The sequence below is a fragment of the Ambystoma mexicanum genome, chromosome 9 (genome assembly GCF_040938575.1).
Source record: "Ambystoma mexicanum isolate Mex_15411 chromosome 9, UKY_AmexF1_1, whole genome shotgun sequence".
Classification (NCBI taxonomy): Eukaryota; Metazoa; Chordata; class Amphibia; order Caudata; family Ambystomatidae; genus Ambystoma; species Ambystoma mexicanum.
The window spans coordinates 1,113,137,578-1,113,152,818 of record NC_090931.1 but is presented as its reverse complement, the minus strand read 5'-3'; the positions used below and the strand labels follow the sequence as shown (position 1 = coordinate 1,113,152,818).

The 15,241-nt window shown below is 42.7% G+C and overlaps 1 protein-coding gene across 2 annotated transcripts in view; it reads right to left on the bottom strand.

The window, feature by feature from the left end:
- Nucleotides 1-15,241, bottom strand: part of STAM2 (signal transducing adaptor molecule 2) — a 1,208,123-nt gene that overhangs the window by 261,399 nt on the left and 931,483 nt on the right. For both annotated transcript variants that reach the window (XM_069616449.1, XM_069616450.1), the window contains exon 11: nucleotides 12,244-12,298. In XM_069616449.1, the coding sequence (XP_069472550.1) occupies nucleotides 12,244-12,298 (55 nt within the window). The remainder of the gene's footprint in view (nucleotides 1-12,243; nucleotides 12,299-15,241) is intronic.

The window sequence follows — 15,241 nt, the reverse complement described above, 5'->3', positions numbered from 1 at the left end:
TACAGCTCATGGATGCGTTTATTATTGAGGGTGGACTGCACCTCCTTTGATAGTACACAAATCTGTATGTTTTTATTAAATGTTGGCGTAGGGGAGGTCTGCAGACTGACGCATGTTTTGAGTTAGTTCTCTGTATTGGAAATGTTGCCAGAGATTTACATTCCCGATGCTTCCAAGACTTTTACGGCACACTTTGTATCCTAAGGTTTTGAAGATAGATCTCCTTCAATTAACACCAGTGAAAGGTGAACCTATGAAAACAATTACATGTTTTCCTCCAAACATTTCTCCGTAGTCTGTTTTGAGGACCTCTTGCAATCTGAGATGAATCAAAGCTAACATTAGGTTAGAAACCATGCTCACCTCATCTATTATGAGCATTTTCATTTGTTTCAAAACTCTGTAGCTCCATAGTAGCTTCTGCTGAAAGGTTATAGTACTCTAATTTGTTTTGGTGTTCTACTGGAAGGAGTAGCAATTTGTGTAGAGTGACTCCACCTATGTTGTAGGCAGCTAAACCTGTGGGGGCGGTTACAACAGCTGAAAGGTTGCTTTTTGGAGGTATTTACTGATAATTTTTATTAAGAATGTTTTCCCTTACCCAGCTTCACCACTGACATACAGCAGTACAGGTTTGTAGTCACAGGTACAAGTTTTACTTTCGTGCTGTATACCATGTTCAATTTGTTTTTCACTTCTAGAAAAATGGTACGCTGCTCATTGTTTAGTTGGGATTTCATTACAGCCAACTCTTCTGCAGATTGCTCATACTGAAACATGGTGGTAGTTACTTCTGTCATGGCTAATTCTGCCTCATTTGCTATGAGTGGCTGCCCAAGTGGTTCTTGGTTGCCTGATAGAGAAGGTTCACTGCTCTCAGAAGTGTGTACATTTAGTTGTGCTTGAAGTTCTTCTTCTTGTTGGCGTTCATTGTGCAATATGGTTTTGTACCGTGTAAAGTTTCCATCTGCAATTGTACTTTTACTTGCATTGAAAGCATCTTCATAGGAGGCGTGGGTGGCTAATCATCTTTTTTCCATGGTTTAAAAAGTTGCAGTAGAGCCATGTAGTACAGTTCTTGGTGTTGAGGAGTGTTCAATGACAATTTCAAATGATTAATTAGGCTGCGTTTGGTAAGTTTCACCAGGCTATCTTCACAACTTTCCACTCTGTATCTACCTTTTTTCTCATCTGGTTTAATGTTATTTTCGTATGAGAAGTTTTGGGCTATCTGGTACAGGCACATGGACTCTAAATTAATACTGCTGTTTGGGTAGTAGGTGTCCAATAAGTTGTTCTTCAAAATGTCCTGGCTGTTGGGATCGTTCGACTATTGTTTGCATGTCTTTGTACGATTTCAGTACTCTTTTTCTAGATGCAGCAGGACCAAGGCTTAGCCACACTTGGTTTTCAGATTTCCCATATAAGGCAGTGCAGGTTAAATGGTCTGCGGCTTCGTAGCAGCCACATTCTCTATGGGAAAGTATTTGTATGCCAAAGCTGTAGAATTTTTGTGCCAGTGTTTTGTCAGATGATATGTCAACCCAGAGGTCTTTGAGCTCTGTTTTCTCTGCTTTGGTTAAGTAGGTTGTGACATATCGTGCAAATGCAGTGGAATTGTCTGCAATGTACTGTACATCAACATTAGCATTCCATAGGAGGGCAATTATAGCATTGTAATCATTGATGTACTTTGATGCTTTGCTCCTTTCTATGCAGTATGTGTTCTTAGGAGATTTCCCTTTCACAATGTGTCGAACCGAAGACATGAAGTGGTTTACTTGTCCTGTTGCCGAAACTGGTCTAGGGAAACCAAAGCGGTATTTGGTGTAGTATTTGCCTCTGTTCTTATATTTGCACCGACAATACTCACTTGTGTCTTTGGAATTGCAAAATGTGTGCTTGTAGGTCACTATGTGTACTTTCTGAAGGGATTTTGCAAGTGACATTTGTGAATGAACTGCAAAACAGTTTCATCGCTCTCCTCACCAAATTCAGGAGCATTTTTTATCCACAAAGGCATGTGGATGTGTGGTGCTCCTCTGGCTTGATATTCTTTTCCCCAAAAAGAAGTGTTCCACTTCTCAGAGGGGAAGAAGTGCTTTATTGCAAATGAAGTGCAGCAAGCAAGGAAGTGATGATGGAAGTAATGTGAAACATTTACAGGATCAAGAGATCAAAGTTCTCCTGGTGTTTTCACGTCTACACCGGTTTTGGTTTTGTTTGCTATGCGTAGGAAAGTGTGCAAGTCTTCCCATGCATACTCTGTACAACTTAAAGTGACAAACCATGAGGGTGGGCCAAGATTGCAAAGCATACACTGTACATCTGCGTGCCGTCAGAACCATCACCTGTTTCGTACCACGCATTATTAGACAAGAGATTTGTAATACTTGACTGTAAAACTTTGTCCTTGTCTTGCACCTTTTGAAGTAGCTGTGTAGCGGACATGTTTTGAGAATGGGAACCTGTTTTCAATGTGTGTGCAACTCCATAACATAGCATTGCCAGTTCACTTTCAAAGAGGAGGTGGAATGTGTACTCCACGTTCTGTCTAAATCTAGGGTCACCAGAATACATTTGTAAACAGCGGTATTCTGATGCTGTTATTTGTGTGCATCTTTCATCATATCTTCCACCATTTCCAGTAAGGAAGAGTAGAGGAAAGGCTTGTGCTTCTCCACTTTTTCCCCATACACTGATTGGCTCACCATTGGCTTGCCGCATTCGATATGTTTCTAGTGCATCGTCTACAGTGTCTTTGAAGTAGTGGGTGAATTGTATAGTGATCTAAAATATTTGAGGCTGCAGTAGGATCCTGAATTATTTTGGTGGTTTCTCGCAGGCTTTCTTCAACATTTATTTCCTTGTAGTATTCATTGTTTTTTTTAAATGTTTTGCAAGTCTTCCCTAACTTTGTTTAAGTCCACTAGTTGCTGCCACATTTTGTCTTTTGTAGGTACACCATTTACCAGGATAATCAAAGATTCTTGTATTAGCCTTTGCACTCAGAGTATCTACATTTTATTTCCGATCTAACGGTAAATAAACTACTTTCCCATGAATGACTCTCAGTAATTCGGTGGGAGGCATTTTTGCAGTTTTTGGTTGAATGAGTATTATAGCTTGAAATCGGTGCACTGTTTGGATTATGCGGCTCTTATACAAATTAAGCTGCTGTAGTGCGTTTGGCAGTGGAAATACTTCCAAATTATTACTGATCATCCATGAAGGCATTTGGTTATTGTCCAGTTTTGCAGTGCAGTATGTGCACAGTATGGAGGTGTTAGTAATTTCATATTTGTTTTCAGCTATAAGGTACAGGGCTAATTGAAACCATTGGGATTCCTCATTGTCTTCTATTTTCTGCATTATATCTATAGATTTGGTTCTCTTTCTATAGAAAGTTCTACGACAACACACATACTTGGTTTGGAATTTCAGCAGATGTGCTTTTGAACTTTTGTATTTCTTTTTTATGTGTGTGACATAAAAAGTTGACATCTGCAATGTTGTCAGTACTGTTGTCTAAAAAATGCTAGAGTTTGTAAGTGCTCTTCAGATCCACAATATTTCCTTTGGATGTCCTCTATTTCTTCAAGCACTTCTTTGGCTGTACCATGTAGGAGAATATAATTTAAATGTTGCAGTGCTAAAGCTGGACTTTTGCATAGTACAGTTTGTAAACTAGATTTCTGACATTTGAATGATGGGTTGCTAACATTTTGATACAGTGGAAGGTGCTTTTGCAATCAGGTCCAGAAATACAGGCTAAGGAATGTCCTTGTATTCCTGTGTAGTTGCGCACTGGACAGAAATCCATGGTTTGTAGTATTTTAATTTTTCTTTTCTCGTTGCCTTTCACATAGTGATTGAGGAACTGCTGTAAAGATTTCATTAAGCATTGGCAAAGTTACACATTGATGTGGAAGGCCATTTGTAGGTGAGGCGTGTTGGTTTGGTCGAATGGGGAGTGACATCTAAGTTTGAGGGAGATATTTCTGAAAGCAGTGTTTCTTCTTTCTTCCATTATGGTATTGTGTATCTTTTCATACCCTTGACCACTCCGATGTAAGGCAATTTGGTTTGTTTGCTCTTGTTTGTATGATTCTTCATTGAAGTATGGCTCTGTGTTGGTGGTGTGACTCCACTCACCTGTACAGATGTGGCCAAAGGTATCTATGCTGCTATTGCGTTTGTTTCCAAGTACTGCTTGTAGTTTACCAATTAATGTTGTTAGTGGTTTCATTGGGCCTCATTACGACTCAGGCGGTAAGGGGTTTACGGCAGCGTAAACAGCGCCGACCCTTACCGCCTGATTCCGAGGTCCCTTAGCGCCATGGCGGATTTAACACCTGCTTTTAGCAGGTGTTAAAATCCATGGCGCTAAGGGACCATGTTGTTAATTACGCCACCGTAATTTACGGTGGCGTAATTAACGCCTTCCCCACTCCCATTATGCCCTATGGGGCAAAAATGGGAATGGGGAAGGGTGAATGGGGATTGGGGACTTACCGCCCCGCCGACCTCGGAATGGGGCAGTAAGTCCGCCAACCACCATGGCGTAAACGTAGTTTACGCCATGGTGGTAAAGGTACGACCCAGGCGGTAACTTACCGCCTGGGTCGTAATGAGGCCCATTATGTTTTAAATTACTATAAACTATTTCCATTTAACAATCATTGCACTCTCTACAAGACCTTCCAGGATTACTTTTCTGCAGTAAGCTTTGAGGGTTGAGCATGATTTCTCCCCTCCATTTAAAAGGTTCTGAATGACTGTGGTGGAACTATTTTTGTAAAATAAATGTTTTGGAATGCTTGTTTGTGGTTACATTACCATTTGTACGTACTCCGTTAGCAGTAGTGCGAGTTGCACTCTTTAGTGCTTTTCTTTTCATTGTCACATTTTGACAGATAAATTACACTTTCTTTACTGGTAGGTGCATCAGTTTTGCTTAATGCCCATTAGCTTTTCTCTTTCAATTTTCTGCAGAAGTTCTGCTTGCAGTGGATGGCTACGTTCTATGCTTTTAGGTTGCGTGGCTCTATTTCTGCGTTGCTTTCTACAGAGTTGCAGTTTGGTAGGCACTGTGTAGTAGCTGTTGGAGAAGAAAGGGAAGTGTGGGTGTGTAGATTTTTTAAATGTATGTGGGTGCAATGTGCATGAGGGGTTGAATAAGAGGGTCGGCGTATAAATGGAAGTGTGTCACTGAGTAATGGCCTCTAACTTTCGGTTGGGGACAGTATCGTACAATGTGGGGATTAGTTTAATGGTGGTGACATAATAAACAATGAGCACCTGTAGAGGTGTCAGGAGTAAAAATGAAGTACATACTAGTGGGTTGCCGCAAATCTATATTCCACAATACAAGAATAGTGCACTCTCCTAGTAAGACGTAAAACACTACGATGGTATTGTACTTATTTTGTTGCTTGGTGAGAGTAGGTTCATCGCAGGTTGTATTTTGAAGTGGACACGCCAGTGGCTTTCAGGAGAGAGGTGAGTGCTGCACCTGTATAAGAAGATGGTAAGAAAATATTTTGGCTAATGGCATCGTTTTTTAGCAGAGTAGCTCTGCATATAATTGTATGAGCATGCTCAATTCATCTGCAACAATGTATGCATTACTGTCTGCTTGGCACTGCTGCCCAAACTATAACCTCCGGCGGCTCCTGTTTTGATCTCACTTGTACCTATCTACATTCCCGGCCTCCTTTAACCGCCGGCCACTCAGCACTTTCTGTTTGTCGTAATCCTATGTATGGCTGTAACTCTATCTTAAGCTCCAGCGCCCAGTTACCCCAGGGTTCGGTGCACGTTATAAATAAACTAAACTATAGTGAATGCATTTGTACAATACATTCTTTAAAAGTGTAGGGGGATGTCTTGGCAGGAAGAGAATGTGTGTGTGTGTGTACAGATGGGTGGTTTACTATATGAATGAGGACTTGGCAGCATAAGCAGGTTTGGTAAGGGGGTAGGTGGATTATTTGCAAGTGTATTGTATAACGTCCTATTTAGCAAGTGTGTGTATTAGTGTAGGAGTATTCATTTTGAAAATAAGCAGAATGTTTGTGTGTGCATTTGCATACACTTTTCTACATATATATGCTTTTCATATATATGCTTGCTATATGATTGGAGCCATTGTTTACGTTATTTAAATTCCTTATGTGCATTTATGAATGGTACTGTTGTGAACGCGCACATACATTTTTTTTCTTTTTTAAGTAATGTTGCAATCTATAAAGTGTGAAAGTGAAGTGGCAGGAAATGTACTTGGCTTCGTTTGGTGGGATACGCTGACTGATCCTTTTCTGTCAGATTTTTACAAATTTCATAGGAGGTGCGTTAATGGGGGAAAGCATCGTAAAATTGACGAAACGAAAGAACAGAGTAACCGTTTACATGTAACAATGGTTGCTATTGGCAAATGCCAACTTTGCCAGCACCTACCACTGTAGGAGTCATTTCATGGTAGGTGATGGGAGAAATAACAGTATGCATTTTCGGTACGTTATGGAGATTCAGTGCCAGGTATCCTGTTGCGACTGACTTATAACACAGTTGCAAATGTACTGTACAAAAAGTAGTGATACCTGCAGGGCGTGTTGATGGGTGGCGATGCTGATGAATGGATGCAGAACTCTTAGATCGTTTTACAGTACTTTCCAGTGCAGGAGCTTTTGATTCACAGGACACTCGAACTCTGCGTGTTTAACGGTTAGTATGGACTGTTCAACAGAGATGATAGCGCTGGATGCAGAAATCTTGAATGCAATTGGTGGATGCGCGTGTGACCGTTTAACAGTAGCCAATGAGGGAGTGCTAGAAAAAGACAACTCGAAAGAGAAGAAGGACTGCCCCTGTTTTACTGGGGCGCGGTCCTTGCAGTAGTTGGGAAAGCACACATGCAGTCCTTCTTAATATGCTTGCCATCGAAATGGGACTACGGCTTGTCAAATCAGGTGTATGTCTGCTTCTCTGTTCCATGCTGGGATGCCCATGAGAACGTTAGTGCTTCTATTGAGACGTGTCAGTGGAGCTGATATTCCCCCCCCTATTGAAAATAGTCTTGTGTTCCACAATGTAAAATGTAGTTTGCAGAAGCTCGTGCAATAATGTAAGGAGGAAAAGCAGAGAGCATTCCCCCAACAAATACCAAACAAAAAGGTGTTTTACACGTCGCTTTACAAACAAAAACAACCACTTTTCACAACTAACAACGAAGAGGGGATTCTCTATGCTGCTTCAAATGTGTCTGAACACCCACCCACACAGGGCAATATGTTCGCGAAAGCCGCGGCATTTGGAGGCGCGCACGTGCTACATCCGGGTCTTTTCAGGCTAGCATGGAAATGGGACTGTGCAGGAATTGGTATTGGTCAATAAGATTTCCTGGATGTGGTTTGTAACAGATTGTGCCAGAAGGTGTTTTTGCAAATAGGAGTGCACATGGCTACGGGCATGGGTGTGCCGTTTAGTAGGCGGACTATATGGCTTTTGGGCGACTCTTGGATACATTGGTTAAACGTTTACCCCGAAGCTGTGCACTGGCTGCACACCTTAGGTTCTATAATGTCGATGTCCACTGGTACGGAATACATAGGATGAAGTGGCTGCATGTTGGTCCTCTTTGTGCAAGTTTGGTGACACTCGCTCATCCAGACATTATTATTGTACATTGTGGAGGGAACAGTTTAGGACATGTTAGAGGCATCTCACTGCAGTTTGCGATGAAGGAGACATTTCGCAAACTCATTGCAATGTTTCCAAAGTTGCACATCATTGTTTCGACCATTGCCCAGAGATGGATGTGGCTGCGTTCTTCCTCTTGTGGGCCACAAATGGAGAACGTGTGCCACAATGTGAACAAGGCTGTTTGCACCTTTTTGCGAGACGTTGGCATATTCTCCTTCTACAATGATAACATTACGTTTCGTAGTAGCAACATGTTTCATTCAGATGAAGTTCATCTGATTGATGCTGGCAATGAGCTGTTTCTGCGTAATATCCCAAATGAAGTGCAGCACTTCCTGCAAGTTTAGCAAGCATTTCACCTGTGGCTGTTCACCACTTCCAACCTTACAAACACAAACAGGCTCTTTTCAGAGCCACCACTTTGTTTTGGAAATGCGTACAATGTTTTTGATATAGGCTGCGGGACCGCCTACATGCTTTTATTGAAAATTCTATTTTTAAACAGTGCAAGGTGGCTCTGCAAAGAGCCGTAATGCCACTGGCTCCTCTGGTTGTGTTGCAATTTTCCAAGTTGTTGCTTAGCTTATCATAACTGGCGAATTTCTGAGGTTTTTCGATTTTACTTGTGGATAGGTTGTAATTAGTGCAAAGAAACTAAAATGTCCCTTTCAAATAGTTGTTGCACAGAAGTTGCACCTGAACCATAACGTCCCTTTACCAACGTTTTTTGTCAATGAATTTCATAGGTTTTTAGTAGGGCACTGTAACTAGAACGTTCCTTTAGCATATTTTTTCTGTAAAGATGAAACCTAACCATAACGTCCCTTTAACAATGTTTTTTGTCAGTGATTTATTATATATACACACACCAGATTCACTTTAAATACTTAAGGACGTTTACACTAGAACACTTTGGAATACTTAAGAACACACTTCAAAGGACACTTTCACTTTTGTGGTTGTTTGCGGTTACATTTGTAGCAACGTTAGAAAGGGAAAAGACAATGCTATCATATTATCGGTTATTACACGCTACTGTGGATTCTTACGGTTCATACGGTAATACACTTACTCTGCAAACACATATAGTACAGTCACTTAAAGGGGGGAAAATCGTTAGTGTAACATAAGCTTGGTTTAAGGTTCTAGAGAGGGGTTCTTCGCCCAGTAAGTCCTAAGTCCCAAAACGCAATCCTAGCTAAAGGCAGTTTGGAGAGGGCTCGACGTTGTGACAAGCAGCAGAATACAGAAAGTTCCTGTGGATTTCTTCCAGTTGCTAGTGTTATAGAAGCAGCAAATTAACAACTAACAAGGGAGACCTGTTAAGGACTTGAAGGGACACAAACAGCGGCTTGAGTCAGAGGTAAGACGGGGTGACCCTGGACACCTCTAGGTGCACTCCAACGCTCTGGAGCGACTTATTGGCATCAGGTAAGCAATACCTTTTTCCCCCCCGCAATACCATAGGTTAGAAGTAAATGTTTGTGCTGGATACTACGCGATGTTGCAGCTCTGGATCCGACCTCCGGATTCCTTGGTCTGATGACTGAAGGCAGGACAATGGACTGGGTCTCTCAGCAACAGCCTCGAGGAAGGACCTGTGGCACAACTTTCAGCAACTTCTTGTTTCACTCTGCGGTTTTGGCGCCTTTTCTGCAGCAACATCAAAGGACACAGATCGTCTGGTCAATCTTCTTCGCTTCCTGCATTCCCACACTCTGATGAGGGGGTGTGGGCGAGTTTGATCGGATCTCTGGAGTGTCCTTGTGATTTCAGCAAAGATTTGGACAGATTCGGCCTTTCCAAGACGATGCACTCAGAATGGGCAACAGGTGTCCTGGTATTGGGGTTCCGCAGCTCTGGATACTCCTAGGACCTCGGGAGAGGGCTTAATTCAAAGTTTGTCTTGGGACTGGTTGTTCCGACCAGCGAAAGGAGAAGGAGTTGTCCTCTTCGGAGCTCCTCTGTCGCACAGAAAACAGTGCCAGGACAGCAGTGGTCACTTCACGGTGTTGCAAAGGGTCTGCAAGCATCTCTGGTGATCTTCTTGGGTTGCTTCAGCTTCCAGTGGTCGCCTCACCTTTTATACAGTCTCAGCACACACTCCTCTTCAATCTCTCTCAGCATTTTACAGAAAGGGGCATTTGGCTGTCCCATCAGGACAGCCAGACCCCTGTGTGAGCTGGTCCTATTCAGGCACTCTGGCAGACAAAGGACAGGGGGGTGGAAGACTCCTCCCCCTCTTCCTGCCTACCCAGACACTCTGGAGCCTAGGCGGGGATATTTAAGGGTCCCTGCCAAAGGCAAAACGCACACTGACCTCCAGCTCCCAGAATAGTAGAAGAAGGGCGAACAAAGAACAACCACACTAGTACTGGCGGAAAAAGAAGGGCGTCCCCAAGTTGGTACTTGGGTGCCCCTATTGTGCACTATTGAGGCTATGGACATAGCCTGTGGTATAAAAACTACACAATAGTTTGAAGAACACGTCCACGACACTAGCCATAACAAGGAGATTGTCTATGTGATGAAAATGTCCTCGGAGCAGAGAGAAGGGGGATACAAAGTATCCCTTTCGCACTCCACTGAAGGTGGTGTGTGCCAATCTGTCAGACTATAGAGTTTTGGAAGAGATACTTAGCATCTCTCTATCCTTGAGAACTGTAGTTACTCGAGGATATAGAAACCGATTCTTAAAGGGGGACCATAAGGGTCCCCAGCAACAATGCCCATAAGGAGCTGTGCGCTGCAGTAGTAAAACACAGATGCCTTTAAGTGCCATGGAGCAGACACATGCCATAGTACAGGTAGAATTAAAGGAATAGAATTCCAAACGACAAAGCCCCCAAGAATGAATGAGTAAAAAGACTCCACTCATCCAGGATTGAAAGAAAAATTTCCAGAAGTCCAGTAAAAGAAGTGCTGCGGGTCTCACTAGGAGAGTGGATGAAGCATAACAATTATAAATCTCTGGTCCTCTCTAGGCTTGATTATTGCAATAGACTCTTCTCAATCTTCCTTCATCCTCCCTTCTCCCCTTCAACTAATCCAGAATAGGACTGCAAGACTTATCCTTGGCCTCAAGCCCACGGACTGCATCTCTCAATCCCTAAATTCTCTCCACTGGCTCCCGGTTGCTGATAGGATTAAATTCAAGACCCTCTGCATCATCCACAAGGCTTTCTGGGGCCTGGAACCCCACTACATCCAACTCTCTCTCCATCAATAGCTCCCTGCTAGCTCCAACTCTCTGCATTTCAGACGCTTCTCTAAGCAAAGTGTGGGGGGTAGATCTCTCTCCTCCGCAAGAGCCTCTCTAAATATGGTCTCCCTGACCCACTCAGACTTCAGCCAGATCTCCTTAAGTTCCGAAAGCTCCTCAAGACTCCTTTTCTCCTCCTCCTTCACTCTCTCACTCCCCTGCTGACTACTGCTTTCTACCTCAGTGCCTGGCAGTCTTGTTTCCTTCGAGTACTACAGGGTTCCACCCCCCCCCCCCCCAGTCTACCGCCCCTCTCTCTGTGCTTATGCTGACTCTCACCTCTGCAATCTCTGGCACTTGGCTTCTGGCCTCCCCGTAGCACTTGCACCTCGCCCCCCCTTTCCTTCCCACCTTATAACTTCGTTGTTGTGCATTCTGGCACTCCCCTCCCACCCCCCCAACCTCTCCCTCTCACTTCTGGCTCTGCACTTGCACAATCCGAATGTCACAAGGCCTAGTAAGACCGTTATTTTATCTTTCTCCCTTGTCCACCCCACCACCCACTTTTGTCTTGTGGCGCCTTGAAACACCATTTGTTGTACATGAGCCTTACAAATTACCAATAAATAAATCAATATCCTGATCAGGGAACAGGGGCTTTGTCTACGGTATCTTCCATAATTGTACAAGTCTGGCCTGGGGAAAAGTTTTATACACTGGTGTAGTATTCTTTAGAAGGAATAATTTTCAGGATATGGCTATCATATTTGAAGATTCCTGACAATTTCAAATATCTTTTTAGATAGGTTATATACTGATAAAACTATGGGTAGTCAGTCAAAATCTCGAAAACAAAATATCGAATACAAAAAGACCGAAAAAAAAAATATCGAAAAAAAAAATATCGAATTCTTTATTTATTTATTTATATATGTTTTTGGGGTCAGGTAAGTAAAAAAAAGGGGTAAAATAAAAAAAAATGAAAAAAAGGGGGGTGGGGGGAACCCCCCCATTTAAAAAAAAAACACATTGAAAAAAAAATTCGATATTTTATTTTTCGGCCTTTTGTATTCGAGATTTTGGTTTTCGAGATTTGTGAATTCGATATTATCACTATGAACCAAAACTATGGTGGCAAAGATCTGTTTTTCTAGGAAAATGTGTTGCGTTTCTTTAGTCAATACCACAAAATGTTAAGTTTCTTAAAACAGAACTCCACCATGAATAGTAAACCTTTGGTTGCATGAGACAGAATGAAGAAAAAAATGTAAGGTAACTTTAAAAAAAGTTTTGCACATCAGATATACCAAACACAGAACACTAATCATATGGCTTACCTATCAATCTCTTCAAGTTTTTCATCAATCATAGGACACATTTGTTTGCAGACATCTATAACACAAACACATGGTTGTTAAAATAAAAAATAAATCCTGAATTCCAATCAGTCAATCTTGTTTAGGAAATATTAGGCACAATAACGGTATTAATGCACATGGATTTTCTTAAACAAGTGAAATATTGTGAAGGCGCACACACTATGATTTAAAGCAGGTGTTTAATTTGTCACAAACATACAAGGCACAATTGAAAGAATGCATCTATAAGAATGCAAACATTCCCACAAACAATTCTCAAATTTGCTTGTCATTCCATCAGTTATTGATCATGAATTACTTGTCCATTGTAAACCGCCACATGCAGTTTCCACACTTCTTCAGGTTGCTTTATGATCAATAGATGGGCATAACAATTTGAAAGGGAAAGCTTGAAGAAAGCAGAGTGTTGAAATAGCTCCTGAAGGTCAGATGATTCGCCTGCTCGGAACAGAAAAAGCTGAAAATGTAATTCAACAGTTTGTGACAACTTCCACTTCTTGTGTGAGAAACATCCACGTCTCCATTAGGAGAAAGGTGGGGAGGTAAAGGAGGCCAGTGGCATAAAAAGGGGGAAGAGCCTTGCTGTTGTGCATGTGTGAGGGGCTCTGTCTTTTACTCTGCCTAGAGGCCTGGAATTTATTGTTTTTCTTGGCTGCTTTACTGACCTTTTTCCTCTGAGTAAGTCCACATCCGGGGTCTTATCTGGAACGCAACATATCCCTGAGAGTCCCCCAATTCTCTCGGGGTTACTCTTGGTAATGTTCTTTCTGATGAATGTTCCATGCCTAGATTACTCATCTATGATAACTACCTCCCAGTGCAGCAGCTCTTTGAAACATTTGCAATCACCTGAAGGTGCAGCGTTGTTAGCTCGATGCCTCCAAATTCCCTGAGCTGGAGACTTCGGGCCAGTTTATGGAGGCACCATAACCCTAGATGCTTTTTTCCACGAGCTGTTCTTATGTCATGTACACTGATTCGTAGAAGTTTGACTTTTTGCGTCATGCCAAATCTGACGACAACCTTGTGGTTTAAGCGCTGTATCAACTACGGACGTCAAATGTCATCTGCAGACCCACGCAGGACTGCACCCTAAAGCCCTTAGGGAGCAGGCTGCAAAACTTCACCTTTTTCCACAAGTAAAAAAAGATATCCGATGGATTTGTTTGAGGGTGCAGCGTGAAAAACCAATAAAACCGCCCAAGGCATGCAAGGACAAAAAGAAGGAGCAAGAGGTCATGTTAACCAAGCATTTCCTCCAGGAATCATTCTACTTCCTTGAAGAAGAGACGTCACTGCTCCGGGGCATCATCCTACGAGAATGCACCACAGGAACCTTTACTTACCCAATCCTCTGCGCTGACTTTCGTCTTAAGATGCTAGACAACTTTGCTAAGGTCCCGGCTGTTTTGCCCTCGGTTGTGCAGTCAGGGTCCACCATACTCGGATGAGCCAGGAGAGACCCTGCAAAAGACTGTAGTCTTCAGGCATAAAGAGAAGATTGTCCGCTATGTGCCAGGTCGTGTCCTCAGATCAGAAGCACAGGGACAAATTTCAGTTGCAATGCATAAGAAAACAAATGGACTCTGAAAAGCATTTGACATTAAGGTGTCCACAAAATGGAATACCTTACTGATACAGTTAAGATTAGAGCCCACAAATACCATTTTCTGAAAAAAACTCAAACCGTACCTTTTCAAGTAGTCCATCCTGAGTTGTAATAAAGTTCCCTGTTAGGGCCAAGTAGCTCCTAATCGAAGTTAGAACAGCGTCCTCTGACAGATTTTATATGTTAAATGTTGCTGTCTTGTGCTTCATAATCTTTTTTGCGTTCTTGTCTATATGTTGGCGCCCAGATGCCTGAGGGCTTACTGCGCGGTATGAGCAAATAAATAAAAGCTTGGGAGTTAGGCATATGTCTTTAGGCTCGTCCATGGCTCAAATGAGCAAAGACGCTTCACTACGAGACATCGCGCAGTAGTCCAACGTAAGTCTTCTGGCGCCAGCTCCATTGACTACGGCACCGTCACAGCTGACAGGGACTACTTGAGCAAAGGCTCCGCATAATTACGCCCAGCTCCCTAGAGGGAATATGTCAAAGAAGATCATTGGGCGCAGCACCCCAATGTACACTGGTCCCAACGTCATGTCTGGTGTGCGTCACGTAGAGGCAATGAGCAGAACTGTGTCCCCTGTATGTGGAAGAGCAGCTGTGCTGGGAGCAAGATATCGCACATGGGGAATGTGTGGGAGAAAGAAATCCATTAAAAATCCAGTTCTCTGTGTAACAGGGGTTTGGTTGGAGGTTCTCCACTGGTTGGTGCCACAGATGTACCCATTTGCTATACCATTGGTGTTCAGTGTTTTAGTGTTAAGAGGGATTTCACAAATCTGGCCTGGTGGACAGATTTCAGGTCACCCTAATTATAGTGAACAGTGGAACACTGGGAGGTTAGCCAAACCCACTCAAGGTAAGCATGGAGAGTGGTCAAGGCTAAGTCTCAGGAGAGGCGAGTTGGGTCAGGGGACCTCAATGAGTCCACACAGTGAAACTCCTTCAAGCCTACCTCCTCTCCCTCCTTCTCTTCCTCCCTCATACCTGCTTGTCTGTCTGCCTTAATACCAGTCAGACCTAGATCCTTCTCATTGGGACTCCAGCTCCCTCCTTTCCCCCTACACTATAGCGGCCCCTCCATTGGCCCCATCCCCTCACCCTCCTATGAGGCAAAACACCTTTGTCAATTGAATCTCTATTGGGAACTAAGAACTGTGAGTTATATTTCAATATCTTATCCAATTCAGTGATTTGCAATGACAACTTACTTTTATCAAATTAGCAACTTTAATATGCCATATCCAGTGAGAGTTAGGTAATTTTACATTCTTTATTTTTTCATTAGCTCATCGATACTTGAGGCTCAGAAGGGTCAATGGTCATTTAATTAGTTGCGTTCTA